The following is a 25,384-nucleotide window of genomic DNA, read 5'->3' on the forward strand; positions in this document are numbered from 1 at the left end:
TGTATATTGAAAGGGTTTAAGATGTCTAGAGCAAAAGTATAATAATAGTTCGCAATTTTTTTTTTTTTTAAATAATAATAATACAAAAATGGGGGAAATTCCAAAACTTATGTATAGAATGACGTATATACCCCTGACACCATTTATTAATTGTAGTACGGAGCTACAGTGTTACACATCTGTCATCTCTTCATTACCCCCACTGGGGGTGGTGGGGGGGTAAGGGGGGGGGGGGGGGGGTGGGTGGGGCGCTATAAATATATTCATTTTGGCAAAATTGAGATAAAACTATTGGAAAAAAAGAAAGAGGCGAAACTGCTGTTGTATTTGTTCGTGCACTGAATAATCCGAGTGGTGTCTCTCTCTACAAACACACACAGTAATTCATAAGGAAGAGAGAGAGAGAGAGAGACAGAGAGAGATAGAAGGGGGAGAGAGAGAGTGATTCTAACGATGTCGCAAAACGGAAAATTGATGCCGAATCTGGACGAGAAGACCACCAAGGTGCTGAATTTGACGGTGCTGCAGCGAATCGATCCATTTGTGGAGGAAATTCTCATCACCGCCGCTCACGTCACCTTCTACGAATTTAACATCGACACTAGCCAATGGGTAATGCGAACTCAGATGTGTGTGTGTGTGTGTGGGTTGAGCGAGCGAGGATGTGTTGATTGAATCTGATATTTTGCGTTTGGGTTTTTGTATTAATTAGTGAATAATTTTGGTTGACAGAGTCGGAAGGATGTGGAGGGTTCCCTATTTGTCGTGAAAAGGTGAGGGCTTATTGGTGGATTCTTAAATTCCTCCATTTTTTTTAATTGTGTTCAATGAAAATTTTAGGTTATTTAGGTTATTTGGGATCTGGAAAATTTAATTGAATTATTATTGTGTTTGTGTGTTCAGGAATACTCAACCAAGGTTCCAGTTTATAGTAATGAATCGCCGGAATACTGGTTAGTCACTTAATTTTCTTTTCATTTTGTTAAGTTATTTGGGAATTGGGATGTTGATGAAGTATTTGTGCTTCTAGTTTGTCAGAAAATCTTCATTGATATTTCAGTAATTTACTCTTAAAAACTGTTACTATTATCTTGTGCGGATGTATATTCTCTAGACTCTAGATGTGTATTCTCGTCTCCACAAACTTAAACGACGTGGTTAAATGTCTTGATGTTCCAGATAAATAATTTTGTCAAAGTGTGCAATTGATTTAAACCCTATTTCCGTATATTAATTTGTCTGAATTTGACGTTGCACGCAGATAACCTGGTGGAGAATCTTTTGGGGGATTTTGAGTATGAAGTGCAGGTTCCATATCTATTATATCGAAATGCTTCTCAGGAGGTTAATGGTATATGGTTTTATAATGCTCGCGAATGTGAAGAGGTTGCCAATCTATTTAGCAGGTTGGTTGTTTTAAAGATTTATTGCTTTTTTTTCTTTCCCTTTTGCATGCCATAACGTGTTTTCTACAAGGATAGCTTGTGTCAGTTGACACGTAAAGTAAGGTTAACTTGATGATTTATGGATACTTTTTTGAGCTTTGACCTTTTGCATGAACATTGTGGATTAATGAGAGATCTATTTAACTAAGTACGTATAATAGCTGATTTTTTGATGCAATATGGTTTGTCTTTTGTCTTTCAACTGCTTTTAATGTTGTTTTCTATGTAATTATGGTTTGCCTCGTGGCATTCGTCTTTACAAGTTTGAGCTGTTTTGTTAGATAGGATACAATCTTGGCAATAAAGAGTAAATTACAGACACGACTTGTGTGTTCAATACCATTGCGATTTCTGAACAACATTATCTTATTCCCGATGCCCTAGTTGAACTTATATAGGAATTCAACAGATAATAAAGGGCTTTTTTTTTTCATTCGAAAAATGCCATGTGAAGGACGTATGCTGTATTTATCAAAAAATAAAAGAAAAAGGACTAATGCTGTAATTTCTCATACGATGTCAACATGATATAAATGCCTTTGCTTGATTGAGAAAATGCTTTTCAATTCCGTATATGAATGTTACATTGATCTTAAAAAGTTAACCCCGAGCCTCGTTGCCATATGAAATGCATTTTCACAAATTCCATGATAACAAAAATAAGTTAGAACAAATGAATGTACCTGATTTTACTTTGATTCATTGAGATATTGATCTTCTCGTATTTTCTTGTTTTAACACTTATTTAATTTTTTTATGGCATGGACTTGATCATGTTCGCGCCGTCTTTTTATTTCTAGGATACTAAATGCATATTCGAAGGTGCCCACAAAGTCAAAAGTTTCTTCTACTAAAAGGTAATTCTTATTCATGTCTACTTAAATTGAAGGAGATCGCCTTGACAAGTTCATTGAGTTAACATATTTAAGAAGTGATTGATGTTTGGCTAGCTTATAATTTAGACCTTCTTTTCGCAGAAATTTCTTGGAATTGGTTATCGAGAACTAATAGTCTTAAGTAGCATGATTCTTGAACCGAAACAAGAAAATAGAGTTAATGATTGACCTCATTGGCGCTTGAAACTATTCCGATCCCAGCTCATTTATTGTATTGGTTTTTTTACACAGAAATTAATTGTACACGCAATTAATTTTTGATTTGCCACGTTTGGGTGTATTCTATATGTCATTTTGCTCTTCTATTTCAAGTTGATCAAATGATCACTTGGTATAACTCGCTTATTAAACTGTCCCTTCTTGGATTTGTTTCTCTGTCAAAAATACGAATATAGATTTATTTTGATTTTGTTTCCATCAATTCTACAGATGTAACTTTCTAGATATCCTTTATACATCTTTCACAGACATAAGTAGTTGCGTACTCTCTTGTAGAGACTCTAGGAGTGTGCTCTTTTTCAAGAAAACAATTTAATTTATTATATATCATTATTGTTTGGCAGTGAGTTTGAAGAACTGGAAGCAGTTCCAACACTGGCAGTGATGGATGGTCCTCTAGAACCACCATCTTCAACTACTGGCAATGTCACGGATGTTCCTGATGACCCTTCTTTTGTAAACTTCTTCAGCGTATGTTTTCTTACTGGCTTTTCTTAGTAGATACGACAACCTAATGGCCATCCATGTTACAATAATTACTAGAATGCTAAAATGCTATCGGATTCACATATTTACCCATTAAAAATAGCAGTTGATAAAGTCATGTGCATACACTTACAAAAGTGGTTACCATGCCACCTAAGTGCACTTATAAATTGATGATTATTTTGTACCCCACACGAGTGGATCATGAAACTTCTATAACTAGATGGTTCGGAAAGAAAGACTGAGACTAAAAAAGGAATAAAATAAAGGGGGTGTTGTAGCTTTGAAGAATGTAAAAAGAGACCATTTATTCTTAGCTAAATGGTGGTACTTGGATCACTTAATTGACGGCATGTTATAATATTGATTATGGAATATTTGCAGACTGCTATGAATATCGTAGGTGCTCCAAATGCAGCAATTTCTGGGCAGCAGTACCACTCTTCTGCAGCTGTTACCTCTACTTCTCAACCACAGGCTGTTGCTCTGCCCACTTTGACAACTCCCCAAACGCCATCTAATATTTCTACCTCTATCCCTATAATGTCCATTCTTGAAAGCATTGAACCAAGTAATGGTTCCAAGCGATCGACTGATCTTGTAAAACCATCAACATTTTTTGGACCACCACCGCCTTCATCTTCTCCAATGATTATTCCTGCCATCTCATCATCTATGCCAACTGCACCTCCACTGAATCCTCCTGTAAATCTACAAAGACCTTACGGTGCACCTCTGCTTCAGCCATTTCCGCCGCCAACACCGCCACTGTCCCTCACTCCAACTTCTGTTCCTACACCTAATTTTGGGCCACCTATCAGCAGAGATAAAGTTCAGGAAGCACTTAAAATGCTTGTTCAGGTATGCTCTTCCTTCTTCATCTGCAATTTTTTATTTATTAGTCCGTTAAACAGTTACTAAAATAAGTGAATTATGTGTTTTGTTTCATGATATCTTCAGTAATATAGTAATCTTCAATCTAAACATAATTCTATTGTTCAAGATCCTTTTATGCTCTTATCATGGAAGAATTTGAATATCCTGGTGCTTTCGATGTTTTTTTTTCCTTCGAGTTAAATATCATGAGGTGGATTGCTGGAATTTATGTTGATAACTACTGTGCAACTAGATGGGCTTTTAGTAGATGCTAAACAGATTGAGGAATTAATCATCTTGGCTTCATTATGAAGGAAAAAATTGCACCCATCTTATAGTCGAGCAAATTCTCTTTAAATTGTTTTCGAGAATGCTATGTATTACTCCAGAAAACGAACTGCATGCTTCTTGTTTTCTTGCTTTATTTATGCATTGATGGTTTAATCTGTGCGCTAAAATTGAATTTTGTCTCACCTGTAATATTAAAAACCTTATCAAATAAACGTGATCTTCATCTGTACATAGGACGACCAATTCATCGACATTGTTTACAGAGCGGTGATGAATGCGCACCAAACAGGATAAAAATTCAGAGATTGCTGGTTGTGTTTCCATTGTGTAGGTCTCTCTTTCTCTTTCTCTGCAAACTTTAAATGTATTAAGACGGTCTTTTTGTATAGAGTTTGCTCTAATTTTATAGTTGATTAAACATTTGACAAATGGTTCGATAATTTATAGTTTATTTTTTGGCAGTTCGTTGAGCTACTGTGTATGGTAAGGTTACATTTTCGTTGATCCTCGTTTGTTAAATTTCTGTGATACGAGGAGGTTATAGGATAATACTTGATGATCTTGTTATCATGCTAGCTACTAGGGACAAAATTTTGATTTCAATGGTTTTGAAGTGAATTTGAGATTGATAATTTCCTTGTCCGAACTGCTTATGGATAAACATCTTTTATATATTTGAGTGTCATAAAATATTAAAAAAAAAAGATTTTGACAACTTAGTGTCTTTTATCAAAAAAAAAAAATGTGTGCAATTAGTATACGATTTTCAGTGATTTTGCTCGACTGTTCAAAATATTTTAAGCAATTAGTAGTTGAATTATTTTTTGACTACTTATGGATAAACAGTTTTTAGACTATTTATTTTAGTATTAATACATATTAAAAGATAATTACAAATATTCAACGATGTTTATAAAAAATATTAGTGGACTAAGTTTTAGATTATTTATTGACTACTAATGATAAAAATCTTCTATACTGTATATGTGGGTATGAAAAATATAAAAAAATAATTTTGAAATTTCATCTATTTTTACCAAAAAAACGTGTGCTGTAGTATACATTTTTTTGTGAATTTGTTCCTCTGTTCAAAATTAGTAGTGTAATTTTTAGATGATATTTCTTAACTGCTTATGACAAACATCTTCTATTTTATATATTTGAATGTTAAAAAATATTAAAAAATAATTTCAACAGGTCAGCAATTTTTATTCAAAAAAATGTGTACTATAGTATAGGATTTTTTGTTATTTTGTTCAACTATTCAAAATTAGTGAAATAATTTTTAGATGGATTATTTCTTAACTACTTGTGACAAACATCTTCTATAATATATATTTGATTATTAAAAAATATTAAAAAAATAATTTCAACAATTCAACAATTGTTTTGTCAAAAAAATAATTCCCAACAGTTTTTGGGACGTTCCATTAATTTTACCAAAAATTTGTATACAGTTTTTTGTGATTATGATCGTGAATTTTTTTTTTTTACGATTCATCAATTTTATCAAATATTTATGCACTATAGCATACAGTTTTTTGTGATTTTGATAGTGGAAAAGTTTTTGGGCGTTCCACCAATTTTACCCAAAATCTGTGTACTATATAGTATACGATTTTTTCAGATCGTGAGTGAATAGCTTTTACTCACACTACACCGAAAACACAAACTAACAAGAATTACATACAATAAACCGGAAATACACGCAACTAAAAAATAAACACACACTACACCGAAAACACACACTACACCGAAAATACACACTAAAAAATATACATACACTGCACTGAAAACACACTAAAAAAATATACACACACTACACAAAAAATACACACTACACCGAAAACACACACTAAAAAAAATTCAGACACTAAAAAATATACAAACAATACACCGAAAACACGCACTAAAAAAAATACACACACGATATCGAAAGACACACTAAAAAAAATACACACTACACCGAAGACACACATAAAAATACACCCACACTACACCGAAAACACACTCTAAAAATAACTACACACACTACACCGAAAACACACACTAAAAACAATTACACACACTACACCGAAATCAAACACTAAAAAAAATACACACACTACACCGAAAACACACACTAAAAAAATACACACACTACACCGAAAACACACACTAAAAAATATATATACACACTAGACCGAAAACACACACTAAAGAAAAATACACACACGACATCGAAAACACACACTAAAGAAATACACACACACTCCACCGAAAACACACACTTAGAAAATATACACACACTGCACCGAAAACACACACTAAAAAAATACACACACTACACCGATAACACCCCACTAAAAAAATACACACACGACACCGAAAACACACACTTAGAAAACATACACACTACACCGAAAACATACACTAAAAAATACACGCACTACACGGAAAACACACACGACACCGAAAACACAGTAAAAAAAATACACACACGACACCGAAAACGAACACTTAAAAAATATACACACAACACCGAAAACACATACTAAACATACACTAACAGTACACCGAAAACACACACTAAAAAAATACACACACGACACCGAAAACACACACTAAAGAAAATACACACATGACACCGAAAACACACTTAAAAAAATATACACTGCACCGAAAACACACATTAAAAAAAATTATAGTATATAATTTTCGAACGACTATTCAAAATCTCCTATACAACAATATATTTGAGTTTAGAAAATTTTAAAATTTCGACAATTCAACGATTTTTTACCCCAAACAATGTGTTCTATAGTAACATTTGATATTGGTTGTTTGTGTTTGTATCATATTTGATCTTGCACACTCAACCAGAACAAGTTTGAATTTGAGCGTCAACCAAGTATTTTCTATGTTGAGAGGCATGAAATTTTTATCTTGGTTTATTGTGTGTGCATGATTTTTTGTTTGTGTTATGTTTATTTGTTCTTGTATCATTAAAATCTCCGACTAGCATCGTTAACATTACAACCCGAAACAATCTAAACAAAAAATTTCTACCAACTAATTTTATCTCTAGAGCAAATCGAACGAGGGAATGAAACATGTGAAAAATGCTAAAATTTTACTTGAAGACGCCGGCAGATCTCGTCCAAAATATATGCTGCATTAACAAAAGATCAAACTCTGAAACTGAACTTCTGAGTCAGTTGCGAAAATATCCAGTTCCCCTAATCAAACTGTTTTCGATTTACGGGGAGAAGTCGGACGACGAAATAGACTGATCAAATCATCAAGACCCTGTTGAAATATATAATAATGTTGAGAGCTAAAATATAAGATTAACTAAGTTGAATTGATACTATAGTCATATCATGTAGTAGAATATTTTTATCGGGTAAAAAGATACATAAATAGAACCGGTATATTATTCCCAGATATTGAAGAGGTAAAAGGGGAGGCAAATATGAGGCTGGCTAAAGAACGGAAGTCATACCCTTGTTGTTATAACCAAGAAACTGAAGAGGGTAATAAGGTACGATCCAAGAACCAGCAGCAAAAGCAAGTCGAACGTTACACTTGCAACCTTCAATAGAAAAACCGCGAATTGGGTTATATGTGCTCACCTTACTTCCTGATATCGGGGAATAAACAAAGAGATAAAGTCTAATAATAGGCACCTGATAGATATGTAGTCTGCTGCTTGTTGAATCATAAAACGTGAACATCCCGTCAAGTACTTCATGTTGCACACTCACATCAACAGTATGATCGGCTAATTCCTATCAATGAATATATTCAACGGTCATAAAGAGAAAAAAGTTCCACTGTATTAGAAACTGGAGGACACAATAGAAAAAAATGGAATGGCTGGTTATTCATAAATTGTCAAAAACAAATCATCTCAAACTTGTTTCACTATTTTTTTAGTAGACAAGCAAAGTCATAAATATTTGTATACTATAGCACTCGAATTCTGTTAAAACTTAAAAATAGCTTCAAATATATTTTTTATATTTTTTAAAACTCAATTATATAGTACAGAAGATGATTATTCGTCAGGAAATAGTTAATCTAAAAATTGTTTCACTGGTTTTTTAATAAGTCAAACACAATCACCAAAAATCGTATACTATAGCACACGATTTTTTGCTAAAAATCCCTGAAATCGTCAAATCTTTTTTAATATTTTTCAACACTCCAGTATTCCGTATAAAAGATGTTTATTCATAATTAGTAAATAAATTGCTCATCTATGAATATTTCCACTAACTTTTTAATAGTCAAGTAAAATCACAAGAAGCCGTATACTATACATAGCACATGTTTTTTGCTAAAAATCATTGAGAAGTTCAAATATTTTTAAAAAATTTTTGAACACGAAGATATATAGTATAGAAGATGTTTAACTATGAGTAGTCAAGAAATAGTTCATCTAAATATTGTTTCACTAATTTTTGAATACTCAATCAAAATCACAAAAAAATTGTACACTATAGCACACGTTTTTTACTAGAAATCCCTCAAATTGTCAAAAAAAAATTAATATTTTTAAACACTCAAATATAGAGTATAGAAGATGCATATTCATGATTAGTAAATAAATCGTTCATCTAAAAAATAATCACTAATTTTTTAATAGTCAAGAAAAATCATAAAAAATCGTAAACTGTAGCAAACATTTTTTTTCTAAAAATCGAAATGTTCGTATCTTTTTTAAATATTTTTGAACACTCAAATATATAGTGTTGAAGATATTTATCATAAGTATTCAAGAAATAGTTCATCTAAATTATTTAACTAGTTTCTGAATAGTCAAGCAAAATCGCAAAAAATCGTATACTATAGTAAGATTGTTAAATATTTTTTTAATGTTTTTTAACACTCAAATATTCAGTATAGAAGATTTTTTTCACAAGTAGGAAATAATTTGTCGAGCATAAATCGCAAAAAAACCGTATACCTATATACCACACGTTTTTTTGCTAAAATCGTTGAAATGTTCAAATACATTTTTAATATTTTTGAAACACTCAGATATATAGTATAAAAGATGTTTATCCATAAGTACTCAAGAACTAGTTCATCTAAAATTTGGCGAACTATTTTTCAATAGTGAAGAAAAATGACGAAAAAAACGTATACTATATAGCATACCCTTTTATTAAAAATACCTGAAATTGTCATATCTATTTTCAGCATTTTCTAAAACTTAAATATAATGTATAGAAGATATTTATTCATAAGTAGTACATAAATGTTCATCTACTGATTATTTCACTAATTTTTTTAATAGTCGAGCAAAATCACAAAAAATTGTACATTAAAGCACACATTTTTTTGCTAAAAATCGCTGAAATGTTCAAAAAAAATTATAATAGTTTTTCACACTCCAATATATAGCTAGTGGATCTTTTTAGGTGAATTCGTGGCTGGACTTCACAAATACTCTTGAATCACAACACAAAAGAGAATCTATTTGAGGATAAGAAGCAACACAAAATCAAGTCATGCAAAACATACCTTTTTCAGCGCCGTGATAAGAGGATCATTCTTGGAAAGAAATGGAGCCACTCGAGGTGTTGCTAACAAAAATTGCAACCATGAACGTATATAAGAAGGATTTATTGATAAACTACTATCATCTGCAAATATGTCAATGCTTTTTCCCTCCTGGCCATAAATATGCCTCTGTTTGCAAGAAAGAAACTTGTGTTAGAAAAATAGATGATATTTTACGAGTACATCCAAACCAAATCAGAGTTCTGGTAAAAGTTAAGAGCTAGAAGGTCTTACTGCAAGACTTTCAGCTACTAACTTGACACTTCGACTTATTGAAGCTTCATTAACAAAATGTCTGCAGAGAGACCATGATTGAGGACATGATTATCCATGAAAGAAAGTGAAGGTACTCATAAAAAAAATTAAAAAAAAGTGTGTCCTCCATTCCTTGAATTACAACCTGCTATCTGACAGACCTCCAGTACTTTCTAGAAAATCTGGAGCAACTGAAAGCTCTGATAGTGTTGCTGCTGTGACTCTCTGCCTTGAAAATTGTTCGTGCTCCCATGCCACCTAGAAAATTTCAACAGACCAAACAAAAATCAATATTAAACAAGAAGCTCCTCTTTCTATTCTCAAATTTATATCCAATATATTACTTACTCGAGGATTAGAAATGTTAATTTTCTTGTGCTTCAATCCAACTTTGATACCCATTTCTTCGGACACGCTAGAGAAACCCTGCAAAAGTCGACTTGTAAGGAATGGAGCGGATAAGAGCTTTCTTACGACAACCATGATTCTTCATTGCAAAAAGGCCTATTAGGGCTAACCTCAAAAATTTGCTTTATGTAGACATTGTCCGGAGGCTTGGACACATGAATCCATAACTCATTGCTGATTGAGCCAATGCTATTTAAGCAAATAGAATAATCAATAGTCTCACGCACACGTTGGTCTAAACTACGGAGCCACTATAACAGGAAGCAGAATGTCAAAATCATGTCACGACACTCATCGCAGAAGTGCATAAAAAGGAGGAAAAAGTCTTTTGAGGGGATAAGTGCACCTTATTTGTCCCATTGTAGTTATAAGGTCCTCCAGATGTCAGCGCAAAGAGTAAATTATAGCTTCCTCTTGTCTTTGGATTTGAATATAAAATTGAAAACAATCTAGCTATTTCTAGAAGTGCCACAACACCACTTCCACTGCTATCACTTCCCACAGACAATGCCTGTTAGCATTGAGATGGCATAAGATCCTGGCCTACAAATAATATAATTAAAATTAAGTAAGTTATATATTAACTGGTGCAGCCCCAAACGTGTCATATGATGCCACTACAGCTATGGTAGGAAGTTGATTTGAATCTCCATCAGCTTTCAATCCTGGCAGCCAACCCTGACATGGGAGAAGATTTAAAAGAATTATGATAAAGTTTAGAAACAGTAAGATGGTATTTATTGAGCTCATACAGGTAGCTCAAATATTCAATCAAATTATGCCCTCAAAATTCACCAAATATTGAGGACTTCCAACAATAGGATTACTCTAGTCAATCCATAACAAAGTGGAAGGAAAAAATAGAACCTGAATATTTGAAATAGTGGGAGAAGCAATTTTCTTGGGTTCTCGTGCAGCAACGACCAGCTTGTATCTGAAACATTTTGAAAGAGGCATGTACTGTTATAAGATTATTGCAAAACTGCTTCTAAAATTATTATTAGATTCAAGCAAAAGATAAATAACACCTCAAGAAATAGCGACATGATACACTCATGTAATTTTGGAAGCCAGCATATGAAGCCTCAGAAGTCATGATCTAGAATGCATGACAAGATATACATATCTAACGAGACATAAGGGTGAAAAAATATAAATAAGAAAGCAACAATAAAAGCAGATAATTAAAAGTAAATTTTAATGCTTTTGCATAATTGGGAATTTAGCTTACCATATGAAGAAAATAACAGCTTTTTCACATTTTTTTAAACAGCTTCCCACAATGACGCCTCAATTAACCCTAACAATAAGTAGGCATTTTTTTTTCTCTGTCCTTCTACCACATAAAATGTTTGGCTATGTGAGCATATATAGTGAAATAAAAATGCACAATAAAATCTTCTCGAGTAAAGCAATGTGAACCAACAAGATTGAGCAGATATTTTCTAGTCTTAATTTTGAAATCCTAATATGAATAGTGGAAGACCACCAAAAAAAGAAACTCAAATCAAGAAGAATTATTCAACAACCATAATAGGCAGAGAAAATAATTATTAAGAGTGCTTCTCATTTTAATAGTGTCAACTAACCCGCCAGTTGTCGCAGTCGCAGGCTGACCAGCAGCATCATTTTTCTTGACATCAGCTAGCACAGTATTAACATGGTCATCCTCAAACCCAAAGTACACAGGATACTGAAACACAATATGGCGTTATCAGAAAAAAAAACTGGTTAAAAGGCAAAAAAGATAAGAAACTTGAAACCCCTTCGATTTTATGGACCAGCAGCCAACGAAAAGATAAGCCAAAAGCTAAGCACAGAACATACAACATTTTTGGATCATAGATCATATATTTGAATCCTCTAACTAAAGTAACGCTTCGTTCCTTCACTTGAACAGAGAATATTTGGCAGGAATAAGAAAAATGATCAAATAAACAAAACAATCACCGGAATAAGCCATCAAACCATTTGGAGAATTTTCATGGTACGAAACAACAACATCGACTGCAAGCGCAAAAGAGAGAGTAATCTGTTTCACTCACAGGAATGTTTGCATGTATAAGCAACTGATCTAATTCGGTTAACACTTCCTTGATGTTGTCTTTTGCAGAGTAAGATTCACCCCTACTGTCTGTGTTTAGGGGATTGAAAATTGGGGGAAGTAGAAGCAATAATCCACCTAACGGCTTCGTTTGTCCAATATATTCTGCCATAAGATTGGAACAAAAAAAAAATTGGTACCACCGTTATGATAAAGGATATGAAATCTGAATTGGACATATGCTAATAAAAATTTAAGGAAAACAATCAATATGTAACGAAATTGGAAGGTAGTAACAATTTGGTCACTAATCTTGACGCTATCAATTCCAGAACATCCAGATTTTTTTGGGAAACCAGGATGAACTAAGCGCTTTTTTTCCCGCTTGATTATTCAAATATTATAATAAACTCAACCATCAAAACCGAACAAAAACCTAACCCTACACAGCATAAGAAATGTAAACCCTCGTGTATTAAGTATAAATGGCTGCCAAATGATAAAATAAAAATGGAACGAAGAATGAAGGTAATCAATCGACCTTTAATGAATGTAAGATTCAATTCGCGGACAGGCAGGATGAGGACAGTGCGGGAGAGATCAGCAGCCGCGCCGGCGGTAGCAGAGGCGGAGAAAAGGGAGGAGCCGGCGTGGTGGTTAAGAGCAGCGAGGCGGGATCCAAACGGCACTCCGGCGAGATCGTACTGCACGAGACGGTAGACGTCAACGACGGTGACGGCGTCGCAGAGCTCGACGCACGCCGTCACTATAACCAACAGGATAATCGCTGACGAGTACAGCGGTTCCAATACTGAACCCTGGGGTTTCGCCATTGGAAAAGAGGTTTTGGGGCTTTGATCTGGCAGCCAGATAGTGCCAGGATTTTGATATATTTGATTAATTAATTATACAAGGTTTTATTATTATTTTTTCTGTATTATTTTCTAGGTCTAATTTAGTCAAAATACCTCAAAACTATAACTTATAAGAATATATCATTTTTCATTTTGCTAAAAGAAATTCAGTTCGAACTAGTTGTTGTAATAAATTTTTCGGTAAACAAGGTCAAATTACGGAAAAAAAACTCTTCATGTTTGGGTAATTACTACCACTCTCAATTATGAATTTTCTTCACGTCCATCACTGCGATGTCAAGTTTAGTGAAACTTTCTAGATTATGTAGAATATTCTTAAATTTATACCCGTTTCATTTCATTCCAGTTCCAGATTTCGAAACAAGATGATTGTTGCATCAGAAATTGTTAGTTTACACAAAACGAGTACATACTAGAAAACATTCCACAAAATCTAAAAGATTATGTTTAAATTTCACACGATAAAGATACATGTATAAGAAGATTTATAGTTAAGGGTGGTTGTAATTACCCAAATAGGAAGGGGGTTTTCGTAATTTAACCGTATCATGGAGTGGCTGTAATTTACCCCCAACAAATAAACAGTGAATCAATATGAAGTAGCTATAAAACTGTTCTATACATACATCCCCATCTCAAGAAATTCTGCACTATGAACCAAGAAAAAAAAGAAGAAACATTTTGCAAAAGTGAAAAAAACTAGACAGAGAAAGATTTTTACATATAATACTTTAATGTTAAGTTTCAACTCCTACGATGTCGTTGATTCGAATGGCAGACACAATGTCTGAACTCTAGAAGGTTCCGTTCCGTTCCGTAATTGGCAGATACGTCATTCTTGATTCTTGTACATGTAAAAACCTGAAAACCACGAGAAAATTAAAAGGCCAAAAACATTACTTAAACGAGGTCATTAATTGATCGAGTATTAAATTATCGAAGTTATGTCATTTCACCTACTAGCCGAGGTCTTCTCGGAAGAATCAAACTCCTTCCAACGAAGCCAAAAATGAAGTCACCATCATCTCTTTATACAAAAATTCCGCACTTAATTAGTCACTTAATTTTCGGGAAAGATTAATTCAAGGTCTTCGTTGTCTCTATAGACTTGCACAAGTGCTGCCGCTTTATAAGCAAATAGCCCAACCATTGCTGGTGTTAGCTGCAAACAACCATAATCAAATTTCAAAAAACAAATACGCTACGTATTTTCTTCTCTTGTGCAGTAATAATAAGAAGAAGATTGTGGTAATTATAATTATAAAAAAAAAAAATTAAAAAAAAAATTTGTGGGTCGATTTAGGAAAACCTGAAATTCAAAAATTTCATGACCGAAATGTTGGGAGAGTTCCCATAGAGCGTAAATTGCAGCGGGAAATACGAGCCTTGGAGAAGAAAGAGCAATACTAATACCCTTCACTGTTTTCTCGAAAGCAACTTCTAGATCCTCGCTTCTTATTCCGATCCTGATAGAATTTAATCACTAGTTAGCACAAAAAAGGAAGGAATAAATTCAAGAAAGTACAATTAAGCACTAGGAGGAAAATGTTTTACTTTTTTGCCCTCCTTTTGGTGAAAATGTCTGGAACCATTTCTCGCGACAGATTGTCCGCATATTTGCATAGTAGTTGAAAGTACAAGCAACTGTAGAAGTAAACTTACTAAACGTACTTGTGTGAAGGGAAGAAAAAGGTAAATATTTCCTAAATCCTAGCACATTTATGGAATAACCGGGAAAAAACAAAAAGGTCAAAAATGTTACCTGAAAGAAACTCCTGTTGCGTAGCTCACAGCAGCCTAACCAATATAGAAAGAAAGTAAGCATATCTAAGATTCTAAAATCACTCCTTACGAGAGGATGACTTACGCAGTACATTAATACACTCGAAAATAAAATAAATTTCCTTATTTGTAATATAAAAATGAAAGAATCAAATGAATCACGGAAAAGCCATCTGTTTCTCAAAATCAACAATTACCTGGACCGACAAAGCTACGAGACAGTATCCACTACATGCAGTTCCAATAGCCACGGTCAAAAGAAGCAGCTCCCTCTTCAGCTGCATTTAAAATGAAAACAAAAATAAAAAACCATCTGAATATCACTACATCAGACAACTACTATGGTGCTCCAGCGTATATTGAATGCATACATCGATCACATTTTACCTATGTAACCATAAAATCCGTGTTTTAACTTAGTGATAGATGTATAATAGGTATCACATAATTAATTAATTAATTAATTCGATCTGTTCCATCCTTATTTACCATATTCCAACATAAACAAGAATCGGGAAAATCAACCAATGTATCAATCCCTGTGTGAAATTCTACCAAAGCAGTTTAAACAAAGAACAACTCGAATTGCAGAAATCTTACAGCTTCGTATCTGAGAAAATTTAGTCTTTTCCTTCTCTCGCTGTCGTCTCGTGCTATCTATTATAATCGGCATCCAGATCAAAAAGCTAGTAGGGTTTTATCACAAGGGTTTTAAAACGAAAAAGCTAATTTCCGAATCCCACCTACAAATTCGAGTAAATTAACGAAAGACTTCATTAAATCGAGTAATACAAACCTTGGCAGCCATCTTCTTGTTCATTGGTGCCGTGCTATCTTCGCCCAAAAGCCATTCACTGGTTATTTTCAATTTCAAAAACCCACCTTCTTCTTCCTGCCCAACAATGTAGATTTTCGGATAAATCGAAACTAAATCGATAACACAGACTAAGTTACACACACACACACACACACACAATTATATAGACCGCAAGAAATTATATAAACAAATGAATAAGTATACCTCATCCAATAACTGTTGGGCATTAAATTTCCAGCTAGAATCAATTTCGTCAGAATCTTCAAAAAAATTGGAATTTCCAACAACAGCCTTGAGCCAAATTTCATCACAGATTTTTGCTATAAAATCACCACTTAATTTCCTTTCCTTCAGGAATGCTCGCAAAACATCATCTCCGGAAATTCCATTTTCTTCCAATTTGAAAAAAAAAAACAATTAAATTAAATTAAATTAAATGGGGTTTTTCAAAGGTGGACATAAATAATTTGAGAAATCTGAAATTTACCAGTCGGAGGGGAAGCTTTGAGGGTGGAGAATAGGGCGGGTACTCTGGGGCTAGTACGACGTCGTTTTATGTAGTGAAGAACCGGATAATTAGGGTAGAATCCAGTTGCGGAAAGGGAATTCATTTTTCCTTTGAATTCTGCAACTGAGAAACGATGGCCACAGTCGACCAGTTACGAGATAGGCTGATCGTAATGCCAGAGCAAATACCCGACAGGCAGAGCAGGATATGCTGTCAATGACGGATTTGCCCTTCCAGACCAATAAATCTGATTTAACAATGTTTTTCTTTTTTCAATTGACAGGTGGCTTGATCACTTTACCCTCTCATACTCTCAATTGCATCGACTTGCCCCTTTGTATTTTGGTTTGATATCACTTTCTCCCATCTATTTTCGATTGTATCGATTTGCTCCCATGTACTTGAAAAATTATCTCAATGTGGCCATTGCCATTAGTTCTCAGACCTTTGACCGGAGCACCGTTTGATCTAAGTCGGAAAATTACAAAAAAATTATCCCTTCCAATTTAAATAATTATTAAAAAATTAAAAGAAATAAAAATAATAAAATAATAAAAAATTTCTAGACAACGAGAAAACATAGTCCACGACTCCAACCACAATTTTTTTTTTCTTTTTCCTTATTAATTTTTTTAGCAATTATCTAAACTGAGAGGAGTGGTTTTTTTGTAGTTTTCAAACCTACATCAAGTGGTGTTAAGGTCAAAGGTGTGAAAACTAACGTCGATGGCCACATTGAAACAATTTTTCAAGTGCAAGGGGCAAATCGATAGAGTAGAATGGGGTAAAGTGATATCGAGCCAAAGTACAAGGGGCAAATCGATGCAATTAATAGTAGAAGGGGTAAAGTGATATCAAGCCTGAGTACAAGGGGGAAAATCGATGCAATTGAGAGTAGAATGGGGTAAAGTGATATCGAGCCAGAGTACAAGGGGGCAAATCGATGCAATTGAGAGTATGGGGGAGTAAAGTGACATCGAACAAATTAAAGGGGAAAGTGTAATTTACTCTAAATTAAAAAATAAATTCTTCTGTAAATCAATTATAAATGCATTACTGCAATAATTGCTTCTCCCAATGATATATTTTGTCGGCCCAATTGTATATTATCCTAGTTTTCAGCCCAACACAAAGTTTCATGTGAATGCGCAGGGTACAACTACACGTGTCACCCATGCGGCCCATGCTTCACTTCGACTTGACACGTGTACACTTATCACAGAACGAAGCATACATTCGTTTCAGTAGTAAATACTCCCTCCACTTCTTTTTGTTTAAAGTTAAAAAAATACACATTATTTAAGAAAATTATTAAATAATTTTGATTATCCTTCTCTTTAAGTATTGTTTTAGATTAACGCACATTAATTAAAAAAAATATTAAATAACCTTAATTTTATAAGGAAAAAACCTTAATTTTATAAGGAAAAATTCTTATTTGATTCAAATCGTCAGATTCACCCAATATATTTTAGGGATAATTAGCAAGAACCCCCTCATCTAGGAAAATGAGTTAAGAAACACCCTCTCTCAAAAATAATTAGAGAAAACCCTTTCACCTAATATCCTACTCAAATATTATTTAATAATTCCCAAACCACCCTTATTAATATTAAATCTATTCAATACCCTAACCCATTGCCGTTCTCTCTTCTTTTTTTCTCGTCTTCTCGTCTTCTCTCTTCTGCCGTTCTCTCTTTTTCTTTTCTCGTCTTCTCTCTTCTCGTCTTCTCTCTTCTCTCTTCTCTTCTCGACTGAAATTCGGAAGAAAAATAAGATATCGACCGATGGAGGTGGTGGCGGTGGAGAGTTTTTGTCACCGCCTCCCGCCGCCGCGTGAAGGGTGGTGATGGATCTGTAGTTCGCGGCGGTGGTTTCCACCGACGACGTTGAAGATGATGACTGGCCATGCTGTGGATTGACGCCTTGACGGCCATAAGGATGAGGCATGAGAAAATCACTGTTGCAATTGATGTTGGTGAAGGTATTTGTTTTTTTTTTTTTTTTTTTTTATATTATTTTTTTATGTTGGTTTTGACAAATAACTTGAATCGTTTCTGTTTTTTTTTTTGGACATTGAAATGTTAATTTGTGTTTTTTTTATGAATTATTTAATTGTTTTATTTTATTCTTGTTAGGGATTGGTTGAATAGTGTATTGTGGCAGCGATATGGTGATGATGGGGAGGCAGATTTAGAGTTTTTTGGTTGATTGGGCGGATAACGGTGCGTGTAGAGAATTTCGCAGAGAATTTCGCGCAGGCTGAAACCTTAATCGACTATGTATATATTCATAGTCGATTAAGCTAATCGACTATGTTCTGGTAGTCGATTAAGGTTGATCGACTCCAATTTTTTTTTAGTTTTTTTGGATTTTTCGTTTATTGATTCCAATTGTATAAATCAATTATAATGTTTGTATATTTTTTGTTTTTGTAATATATTGGTGATTTTGCATTTTTTCGCAATTGTGATTTGTTATTTTTAGTAGCAGATTTTTAATCGACTATGCTCTGGTATCGATTAAGGTTGATCGACTCCAATCTTTTTTTTTTATTGATTCCAATTGTATAAATCAATTATAATGTTCTTATATTTTTGTTTTTTTGTAAAATATAGTTGTTTTTTGCAGTTTTGATTTGTTATTTTTAGTAGCAGACTTTTGATCGACTATACTTCATCATAGTTGATTAATATACTCATATAGAAAAAAAATTAAAAAAACAAAAAAAAAACAGAAAAAAAACAAAAATAAAGAATTTCCTTAATCGACTATATGCTCCATAGTCGATTAAAAAAATGGAAAAAAAAAAAAAAATCGCCGAGCGCGTGACCCAGTGATGAGGTAGCGGGCGGGGTTAAAGCTGGAAAACATAATAGCTGGAAATGGGTTTGGACTTTTCTCAAATGGACTGAAATATTTTGAACCTCCCTCCATTAAAAAAAGTAATGAGGGGGTTTTCTCAAAGAGCCCCTATATTTTATCTGATGTACATCTACAAAATTGCGTTAACGTGAAAATTAAGCTGATGATTTGAATCAAAGTGAGGCAAATGATTTGGATGCTTCATGTGTCTCTCTTAATTAGACATTAATATTTGATTTTAAGTTTGCCTAATCAAATGAATTTATATACCAAAAATTGCATATCAAAAACCTAACGTCTGTTAGGCCTTAGGTATATGATATATAATATCAAAATTAAGATTGAAAATCAAATTAAACTATTTGATATACATATTCGAGATCAATCATTAAAATTCGTTCGAGTTTGATTAGTTAACATAAAAACCTTAGTTCGAACACGTATTAGTTGTCTGATAAATTATGAAGTTCAACTAGGAAAAATAATAAAATAAAACCAAATTGATCGAGTTCAAATTGTGTTGCGTTCAATGAAACTCGCTCGAACTCGACTCCAGTTGAGCTTAGTGTTATTTCCATGTTCCCTGAAGATAATTAAATAGCTTAATAATAGTTATAATTTATCTATATATTTGTCGTCATTTTCTATATATTATATCGCATATGTCACACATGATTGTATTTAGTACTATTATATCATCATGTATACTTAATTTCTAGTCTCTGGATATGTACAATATGAAGGTTAAAATTGGAAAACAAAAAAAATATATATACTTGTTCTATGTATATAGTATATACCGTACAATACAACAAACGCTTATTCCAAGCTATTATTAAGAGGGTGTTTGGCTAAGCTTATAAGATGTAAAAAATAGCTTATAAGATATTTTAGAGCTTATATAAGGTCTTTTTCAAAGTGTTTGGTATTTTTTTTAAAAAGATCTTATTTTTTATAAAATAAGTTATTGGAGAGCAAATAAGATTTTTTTAAATAAGTACATATACCCCATCTTTTTATTTAAGATCTTATAATTAGTAAATATAGGAAATAAACTCATTATTCAAACACTCAAAAATTAATCATAAAAATAAGATGTAACAGTTTATTAGCTCTAAAAATATTTTATCAGACGTAAGAATTTATCAGCTGTTTAAAATAAGTTTAGCCAAACACCCATGCGTCGCTGAATTTTAAACCCATCTTAAATGAATTATTAAAATTGCTCAAAGAAATCCTTTATTCAATATCTTTTATTACATTCTTAAATAAACAAATAAAAAAACCATTATCCATAACTTGTTCTGATCTTGAACCATGATAATTGGTTATATGATGTGATTTGTCAACAATTAGTTATATGATGTGATTTGTCAACTAGTGGTTTAATGTGATTTGTGAAATGTATAATTATTTTTGAATTCTTAAGAGAACATAGTACTCCCTTCATTTTTAAATAATAATCATTTTTCATCTTTGCATAAGTAACAAGAATTTCAATGAATATTTCGTGATTTTATGGGAAAAAATAATAAAAAGACATGGGCAAAATAGGAAAAAATGAATTTAATGGAGTATGAAAATTATAAAGTGGCAAATAATATAAAACAAAAATATTTTCAAAAGTAATCATTGTAGAACGGACAGAGTATTAATTTCTTTTGGTACCTAATTTGTAGTTAATTAATTTTAATTTGTGATTTAAGTGTATTATTTTTTTTTGATAATTAATGATTTAAGTGTATTAAACATCATATATAATTGGCTGAATTATGAACGGACCATGTTATTCCACGTCATGCATCACGGACTGTGTGCTGGTGACGTTGTATTTGAGATGTTCATTACGTTATGTCCCCACGTAGGCCGGCAATTTTAACTAACTAAAACTAATTATTATTTAATTACTTTTACTTTATTTTATAAAAATATTGTTTTATTTCTTTCTATTCTATTTGTTTACTCTTGACTTTTATGAATTTGAAGGAAAACGTTTTTTGGACTCTACATTTGAGAAATTGAAATAATAAATGTCGGTCGATTTTAGTAATTGTGATGTTTTTTTTTTCAATTTTTAAATTGTAACATCAATATTCACTCCACTTTAGTTATTTATCCCACTTTTTCTTTCCCCCAAAAAGAATCTACAAGTTCGTGGGAGTTTCTTGAATACTTTGTTTAAGAGACAAATTAAAAGTGGCACATTCTTCATATTTTATCTTTTTAAGGGTAAATTTTGGAAATTCCCTTAAACTTTGGCTAAATTATGAAAACACCCCTATTTTATGTAATTACCATAATCTTCCCAAGGTTGTTTCAATATTACATCGACCCCTTATGGGGTGATTTTACATGAAATCATTGCCCAAGAAAATGTTTGTTCTACCCCTAATTATGTAGTATTTTTTATGCTATTTAAAAAGAACAAATCCGTGTAAAGGCACACGAGGGTAATTTTTGCCTTTAAAAAGTAACATAAATAGACAATATTTTCAGAACCGGACCGGCTATAGAACCGGACGACCATTTGGGTCATGGGTTAATAGGGTCGAACCGGTTCAACCGGGTTTTTGACTTTTTTTAATATGCCATTATTTTATTAATTTTAATGTTTTAAAAATATTATTTTCTTTATATTTTTAATTTGTCACTTATTATTTCTACTTTTATTTACTTCACCTTACTTTTTACTATATTTTATTGTTTATGTTCTATATTTTTCTATTTTTTATTCTTCAAATTCGGCAATCGGCCAGCCATATTCGATCACCCAGGATCATATCTGACAATCCTTCGACCACTCATGACTAGATCCGACCAGCCACTACTAAGTCTGTGAAGGTTCGCTCAAATCTAGACACAAATAACCAACTCAGCGGTTATTCGAGATGTTTTGGCTGAAAACCGGGTTCCTTGACTGACCCGTCAGTTCTCGAGTTTTACCCGGTCGAACCTCATTTGACCCCGCAGTTTTCGATTTTTCCGGTTTTAAATGTCAGCCCAAACTGCTTTATTGCCGGGTCACGGTCGAACCGGTCCGACCGGCCGGTTCGGTCCGGTTCTAACAACATTGTAAATAGATGAAACGTGTGTAGGGGTAGAATCGGCATTTTACAAGAAATATCCCGGGAATAAAAAAAATCTACGAAAAATCACACCGTAAGGGAGTCGGTGTGAGATAGAAAGTCGGGAGATTTTAATAATTACAAAAGTGGGGTATTTTTCATAATTTAGCATAAGTTCAATAGGATATTTGTAATTGATTTTTTTTTTCTAATTATTATGATTCAATGTTGACATATTGTCATAATAATAAAGTCCAGGCAAATATGAATTTTATAAATAACCAATTGAAATATTCAAAAACTTAGATAAGCACATAACTAGTGGCAACTTCGAAGTAATGTGCCTAAGTTGCTCAAATTTGACTCTTAATTCATTGCCTTTTTCTTATTTAAACAATTTCAACAATTTTAAAATTTAATACTTTTCATCAGTCAAATGTCGGGTAAGTTACAACCGTCCCTTAAATAAGTTCTATTTACAAAAACATTCCTTATCTTTTCATAATTACATCTATCTTGTACAATTTGTAAATTTCTTACATTAACACTCTTTATGGGGTTGAAGTAAGGAATTTACAAACTACAGGGAGCTGTATATAATTTCTAAAAAATAAGAGATTTTATTATAATTATAGGTGGTTGTAAGTCATATAAATAATAGCTATAACCCAAATTGTTTTTCTAATATTTGTAAAAGAAACTATACAACAATGAATTATTGCTAAATGCCAAATATTGCAACTAAGTAGCATATTGGGACATCCAACCTTTATTTGCCATTTTTTATATAGTAACACAATGAATTGAAGTAAACATTAATCAAACCCAACTTAGACACCCAAAATAAAAATAAAAAAGCAAAGTGTCCCTCCACTATATAATATTATAATTGAAATTAAAATTTGACCATTTTTTGGGGGGTCAAATCAGAATTTAAATTTTAGCGAAGGAGTCCGAGTGCAATAAGTGTGGAAGAGTTGACCAAAGACCAAAACCCCCCTCCTATGAAAACCCCCTTTCTACTTTCCTTCAATCACTACACATTTTCACATCCATCAATCCCACAACGTTGCCACCATGTCTTCTTCTTCCACCACCACCACCGCCGCCGTATCCGCCGCTGATAAGGGCGGAGGAACCTCAATCACCACCATCCACCCCGACGTAATTCAAACCCACATCCTGAACAGGCTAGATGGGCCCACCCTCGCCTCCACCAGCTGCGCCTCCGCCGAGCTACTCTCTCTCTGCAACGACGACCATCTCTGGAAGGAAATCTGCAACTCCACGTGGCCGTCAACCGCCGACCCACGCGTCCGCGACGCCATCTCCGCCTTCCCCTCCGGCCACCGCTCTTTCTACTCCGACGCCTTCCCCTCCGCCCTCCGCCAAATATCCGATCAGAAACGTCCGCCGCCGTCGGAAACCTCCGAATTGATATCGGCGGTGGATATCTACTACGACGACGAGCTGGTGTACTCCAAAGTGATGGTGACGGAAGCCGATTCGGCCTGGTTCCTGAACACGCCTTTCAGGGTGGACCTCCTGGACCACAAGGAAACGTTGACCACGCCGCTGAAATTCGACGACGACGGCACGTTCGTCTCACGCGCGAGGGAGCGTCTGAGGGTGAGCTGGGTCATCATAGACCCGGTCAGGAAACGGGCGGTCAACGTCGCGAGCCGACAGGCGGTGGAGGCCCGCCGCCACTGGCTGTCGGAGGACATACAGCTGCGGTATGCCATAGTTTCTGCTTCTGCGGCGGCGGGTGGCGGCGGAGGCGGAGACATGGTGCAGTGCGGGGTGGTGGTGACCTGCGGGGGCACGGAAATGGGGCAAGTGCGCGTGAAGGAGGTGAGCATGCAGATAGAGGATATAGAGGGAAAGAGTCTGACAGGGATGGACAGTTTGGTAATTTTGGAGGGCGCCATGGATGGGCCGAGGTCGAGAAACGACAGCAAAGTAGAGAGAGAAACGTACGAGATGTTCTTGAGGACGAAGGCGTTTTGTAGAGAGAGAAAGCAGAGGAGAGAGAAGGGTCTTGACATGGTGTGTATGACCACCGGAGTTTCCATTTTCATTGCAGTTATTTTGATGTTTTTCTTGTCTAGGTAAATATTATTTCAAGTCAAAGTTAGTTAAAATAGTTAAAAAATTACTAGGATGATGTATTGTCTATGATGCAGTATATACATATAATATATATATTCCCTTTTTTATTGTTAAAAAAGGATAAAGAAAGGGACAAAAGAGTGAAACTATAAGTAAATGTTGTTATTTTTTACAAGAAACTTATGACTTTATTTATCTGGGTCTTTCTAGGGTGAGATCCCATGTTCTAAACTTTTATGAGATACCCCTTTATATTGCGCCACGTGTCCCTGCCAAAAAATCCATTTTTTCCTCATTTACGTATTGTCGTAAATACCCTTCGTATAATTAATATTTTCAAAAAATCGGCCATTATATATTATTAATGTAATGTCAATTTTACCCTCTATATTTTTAATGCAATTTTAAATATATATTTATTGCTGAATTAAAATTTATAATGTCAATTATATCATTATTCGTAAAAATCATTAAACCACCCATCCAAAATTGCATCAACCTGAATTCGAACTCGTGACCATCTGAAAACACATAAGAATACTTACCATTAAGACACAACACATAATTGACAATAAACTAACAATACGGATATATATCACAAAGCTACAATTTATAATGGTTATAAAACTTATATAAATAATGTTAAATAAATTATTAATTCTCATATAATTATTATTATTATATATTAAAAATATCCCATACTAACAAATCTTTATATAATATAATTTAAAAATCTAAGGAAATGTTGTTCAACTCGTGTAATTTAAAAATGAGTTTCGAAAGAATTTGAAGTTTGAATTGAATCGTAAATTGGAAGATTTAATTAAATCGTAATATTTGAATCAATTAAACTCATGTGTTTTCAATTCAAAAACAATATTCAAAGATTT

At 33.6% G+C, this 25,384-nt stretch overlaps 4 protein-coding genes across 5 annotated transcripts; 2 read left to right on the forward strand and 2 right to left on the reverse strand.

Moving 5' to 3' along the window:
- The first annotated feature begins 177 nt into the window (after positions 1-177).
- Positions 178-4,683, forward strand: DCP1 (decapping 1). The gene is made up of 8 exons (XM_012994940.2): positions 178-612; positions 733-773; positions 904-953; positions 1,262-1,406; positions 2,246-2,302; positions 2,905-3,031; positions 3,431-3,907; positions 4,448-4,683. Exons 1-8 carry the CDS (start codon positions 454-456, stop codon positions 4,505-4,507), a joined length of 1,116 nt encoding a protein of 371 aa, XP_012850394.2. The 5' UTR covers positions 178-453; the 3' UTR covers positions 4,508-4,683.
- Positions 4,684-7,160: 2,477 nt separating this feature from the next.
- Positions 7,161-13,414, reverse strand: LOC105976932 (uncharacterized). Its single transcript, XM_088817320.1, has 14 exons — positions 13,012-13,414; positions 12,472-12,635; positions 12,016-12,119; positions 11,294-11,360; positions 11,012-11,104; positions 10,773-10,937; positions 10,537-10,677; positions 10,367-10,444; positions 10,164-10,276; positions 9,998-10,058; positions 9,725-9,892; positions 7,882-7,983; positions 7,698-7,787; positions 7,161-7,501 (listed from the first exon to the last, which is right to left on the reverse strand). The coding sequence occupies exons 1-14, from the start codon at positions 13,301-13,303 to the stop codon at positions 7,436-7,438; spliced, it is 1,704 nt and encodes a 567-aa protein (XP_088673446.1). The 5' UTR covers positions 13,304-13,414; the 3' UTR covers positions 7,161-7,435.
- A 494-nt stretch (positions 13,415-13,908) lies between these two features.
- LOC105976931 (NF-kappa-B inhibitor-like protein) lies at positions 13,909-16,692 on the reverse strand. Of its 2 annotated transcripts, none has more exons than XM_088817321.1 (10): positions 16,432-16,692; positions 16,149-16,336; positions 15,924-16,019; positions 15,728-15,784; positions 15,325-15,405; positions 15,108-15,142; positions 14,900-14,989; positions 14,655-14,811; positions 14,302-14,507; positions 13,909-14,206 (listed from the first exon to the last, which is right to left on the reverse strand). In XM_088817321.1, exons 1-9 carry the CDS (start codon positions 16,553-16,555, stop codon positions 14,406-14,408), a joined length of 930 nt encoding a protein of 309 aa, XP_088673447.1. In that variant the 5' UTR covers positions 16,556-16,692; the 3' UTR covers positions 13,909-14,206; positions 14,302-14,405. The 2 variants fall into 2 exon arrangements, with proteins under 2 accessions (XP_088673447.1, XP_088673448.1); XM_088817322.1 differs by having other exon boundaries at positions 14,306-14,507; positions 16,432-16,668.
- A 6,395-nt stretch (positions 16,693-23,087) lies between these two features.
- Positions 23,088-24,689, forward strand: LOC105976930 (F-box family protein). The gene has a single exon (XM_013002202.2). It carries the CDS (start codon positions 23,460-23,462, stop codon positions 24,495-24,497), a length of 1,038 nt encoding a protein of 345 aa, XP_012857656.2. The 5' UTR covers positions 23,088-23,459; the 3' UTR covers positions 24,498-24,689.
- The last annotated feature ends 695 nt before the right edge of the window (positions 24,690-25,384 follow it).

This window comes from Erythranthe guttata, chromosome 4 (assembly GCF_056151865.1).
Source record: "Erythranthe guttata isolate IM_541 chromosome 4, IM_541, whole genome shotgun sequence".
Classification (NCBI taxonomy): domain Eukaryota; kingdom Viridiplantae; phylum Streptophyta; class Magnoliopsida; order Lamiales; family Phrymaceae; genus Erythranthe; species Erythranthe guttata.

Bases quoted from the DNA above. Each gene is read 5' to 3' on its own strand.
- DCP1 (XM_012994940.2), top strand. From the start codon at position 454: ATGTCGCAAAACGGAAAATTGATGCCGAATCTGGACGAGAAGACCACC. The intron at 774-903 runs GTGAGGGCTTAT...TTGTGTGTTCAG, and splicing joins TCCCTATTTGTCGTGAAAAG to GAATACTCAACCAAGGTTCC. The intron at 2,303-2,904 runs GTAATTCTTATT...ATTGTTTGGCAG, and splicing joins AAAGTTTCTTCTACTAAAAG to TGAGTTTGAAGAACTGGAAG.
- LOC105976932 (XM_088817320.1), bottom strand. From the start codon at position 13,303: ATGGCGAAACCCCAGGGTTCAGTATTGGAACCGCTGTACTCGTCAGCG. The intron at 11,105-11,293 runs GTTCTATTTTTT...CTCCCATGTCAG, and splicing joins CCACTATTTCAAATATTCAG to GGTTGGCTGCCAGGATTGAA. The intron at 10,059-10,163 runs GTTGTAATTCAA...GTCTCTCTGCAG, and splicing joins GGAGGTCTGTCAGATAGCAG to ACATTTTGTTAATGAAGCTT.
- LOC105976930 (XM_013002202.2), top strand. From the start codon at position 23,460: ATGTCTTCTTCTTCCACCACCACCACCGCCGCCGTATCCGCCGCTGAT.
- LOC105976931 (XM_088817321.1), bottom strand. From the start codon at position 16,555: ATGAATTCCCTTTCCGCAACTGGATTCTACCCTAATTATCCGGTTCTT. The intron at 15,785-15,923 runs GTTTGTATTACT...CGATTATAATAG, and splicing joins ACAAGAAGATGGCTGCCAAG to ATAGCACGAGACGACAGCGA. The intron at 15,143-15,324 runs GTAATTGTTGAT...TATATTGGTTAG, and splicing joins TCGTAGCTTTGTCGGTCCAG to GCTGCTGTGAGCTACGCAAC.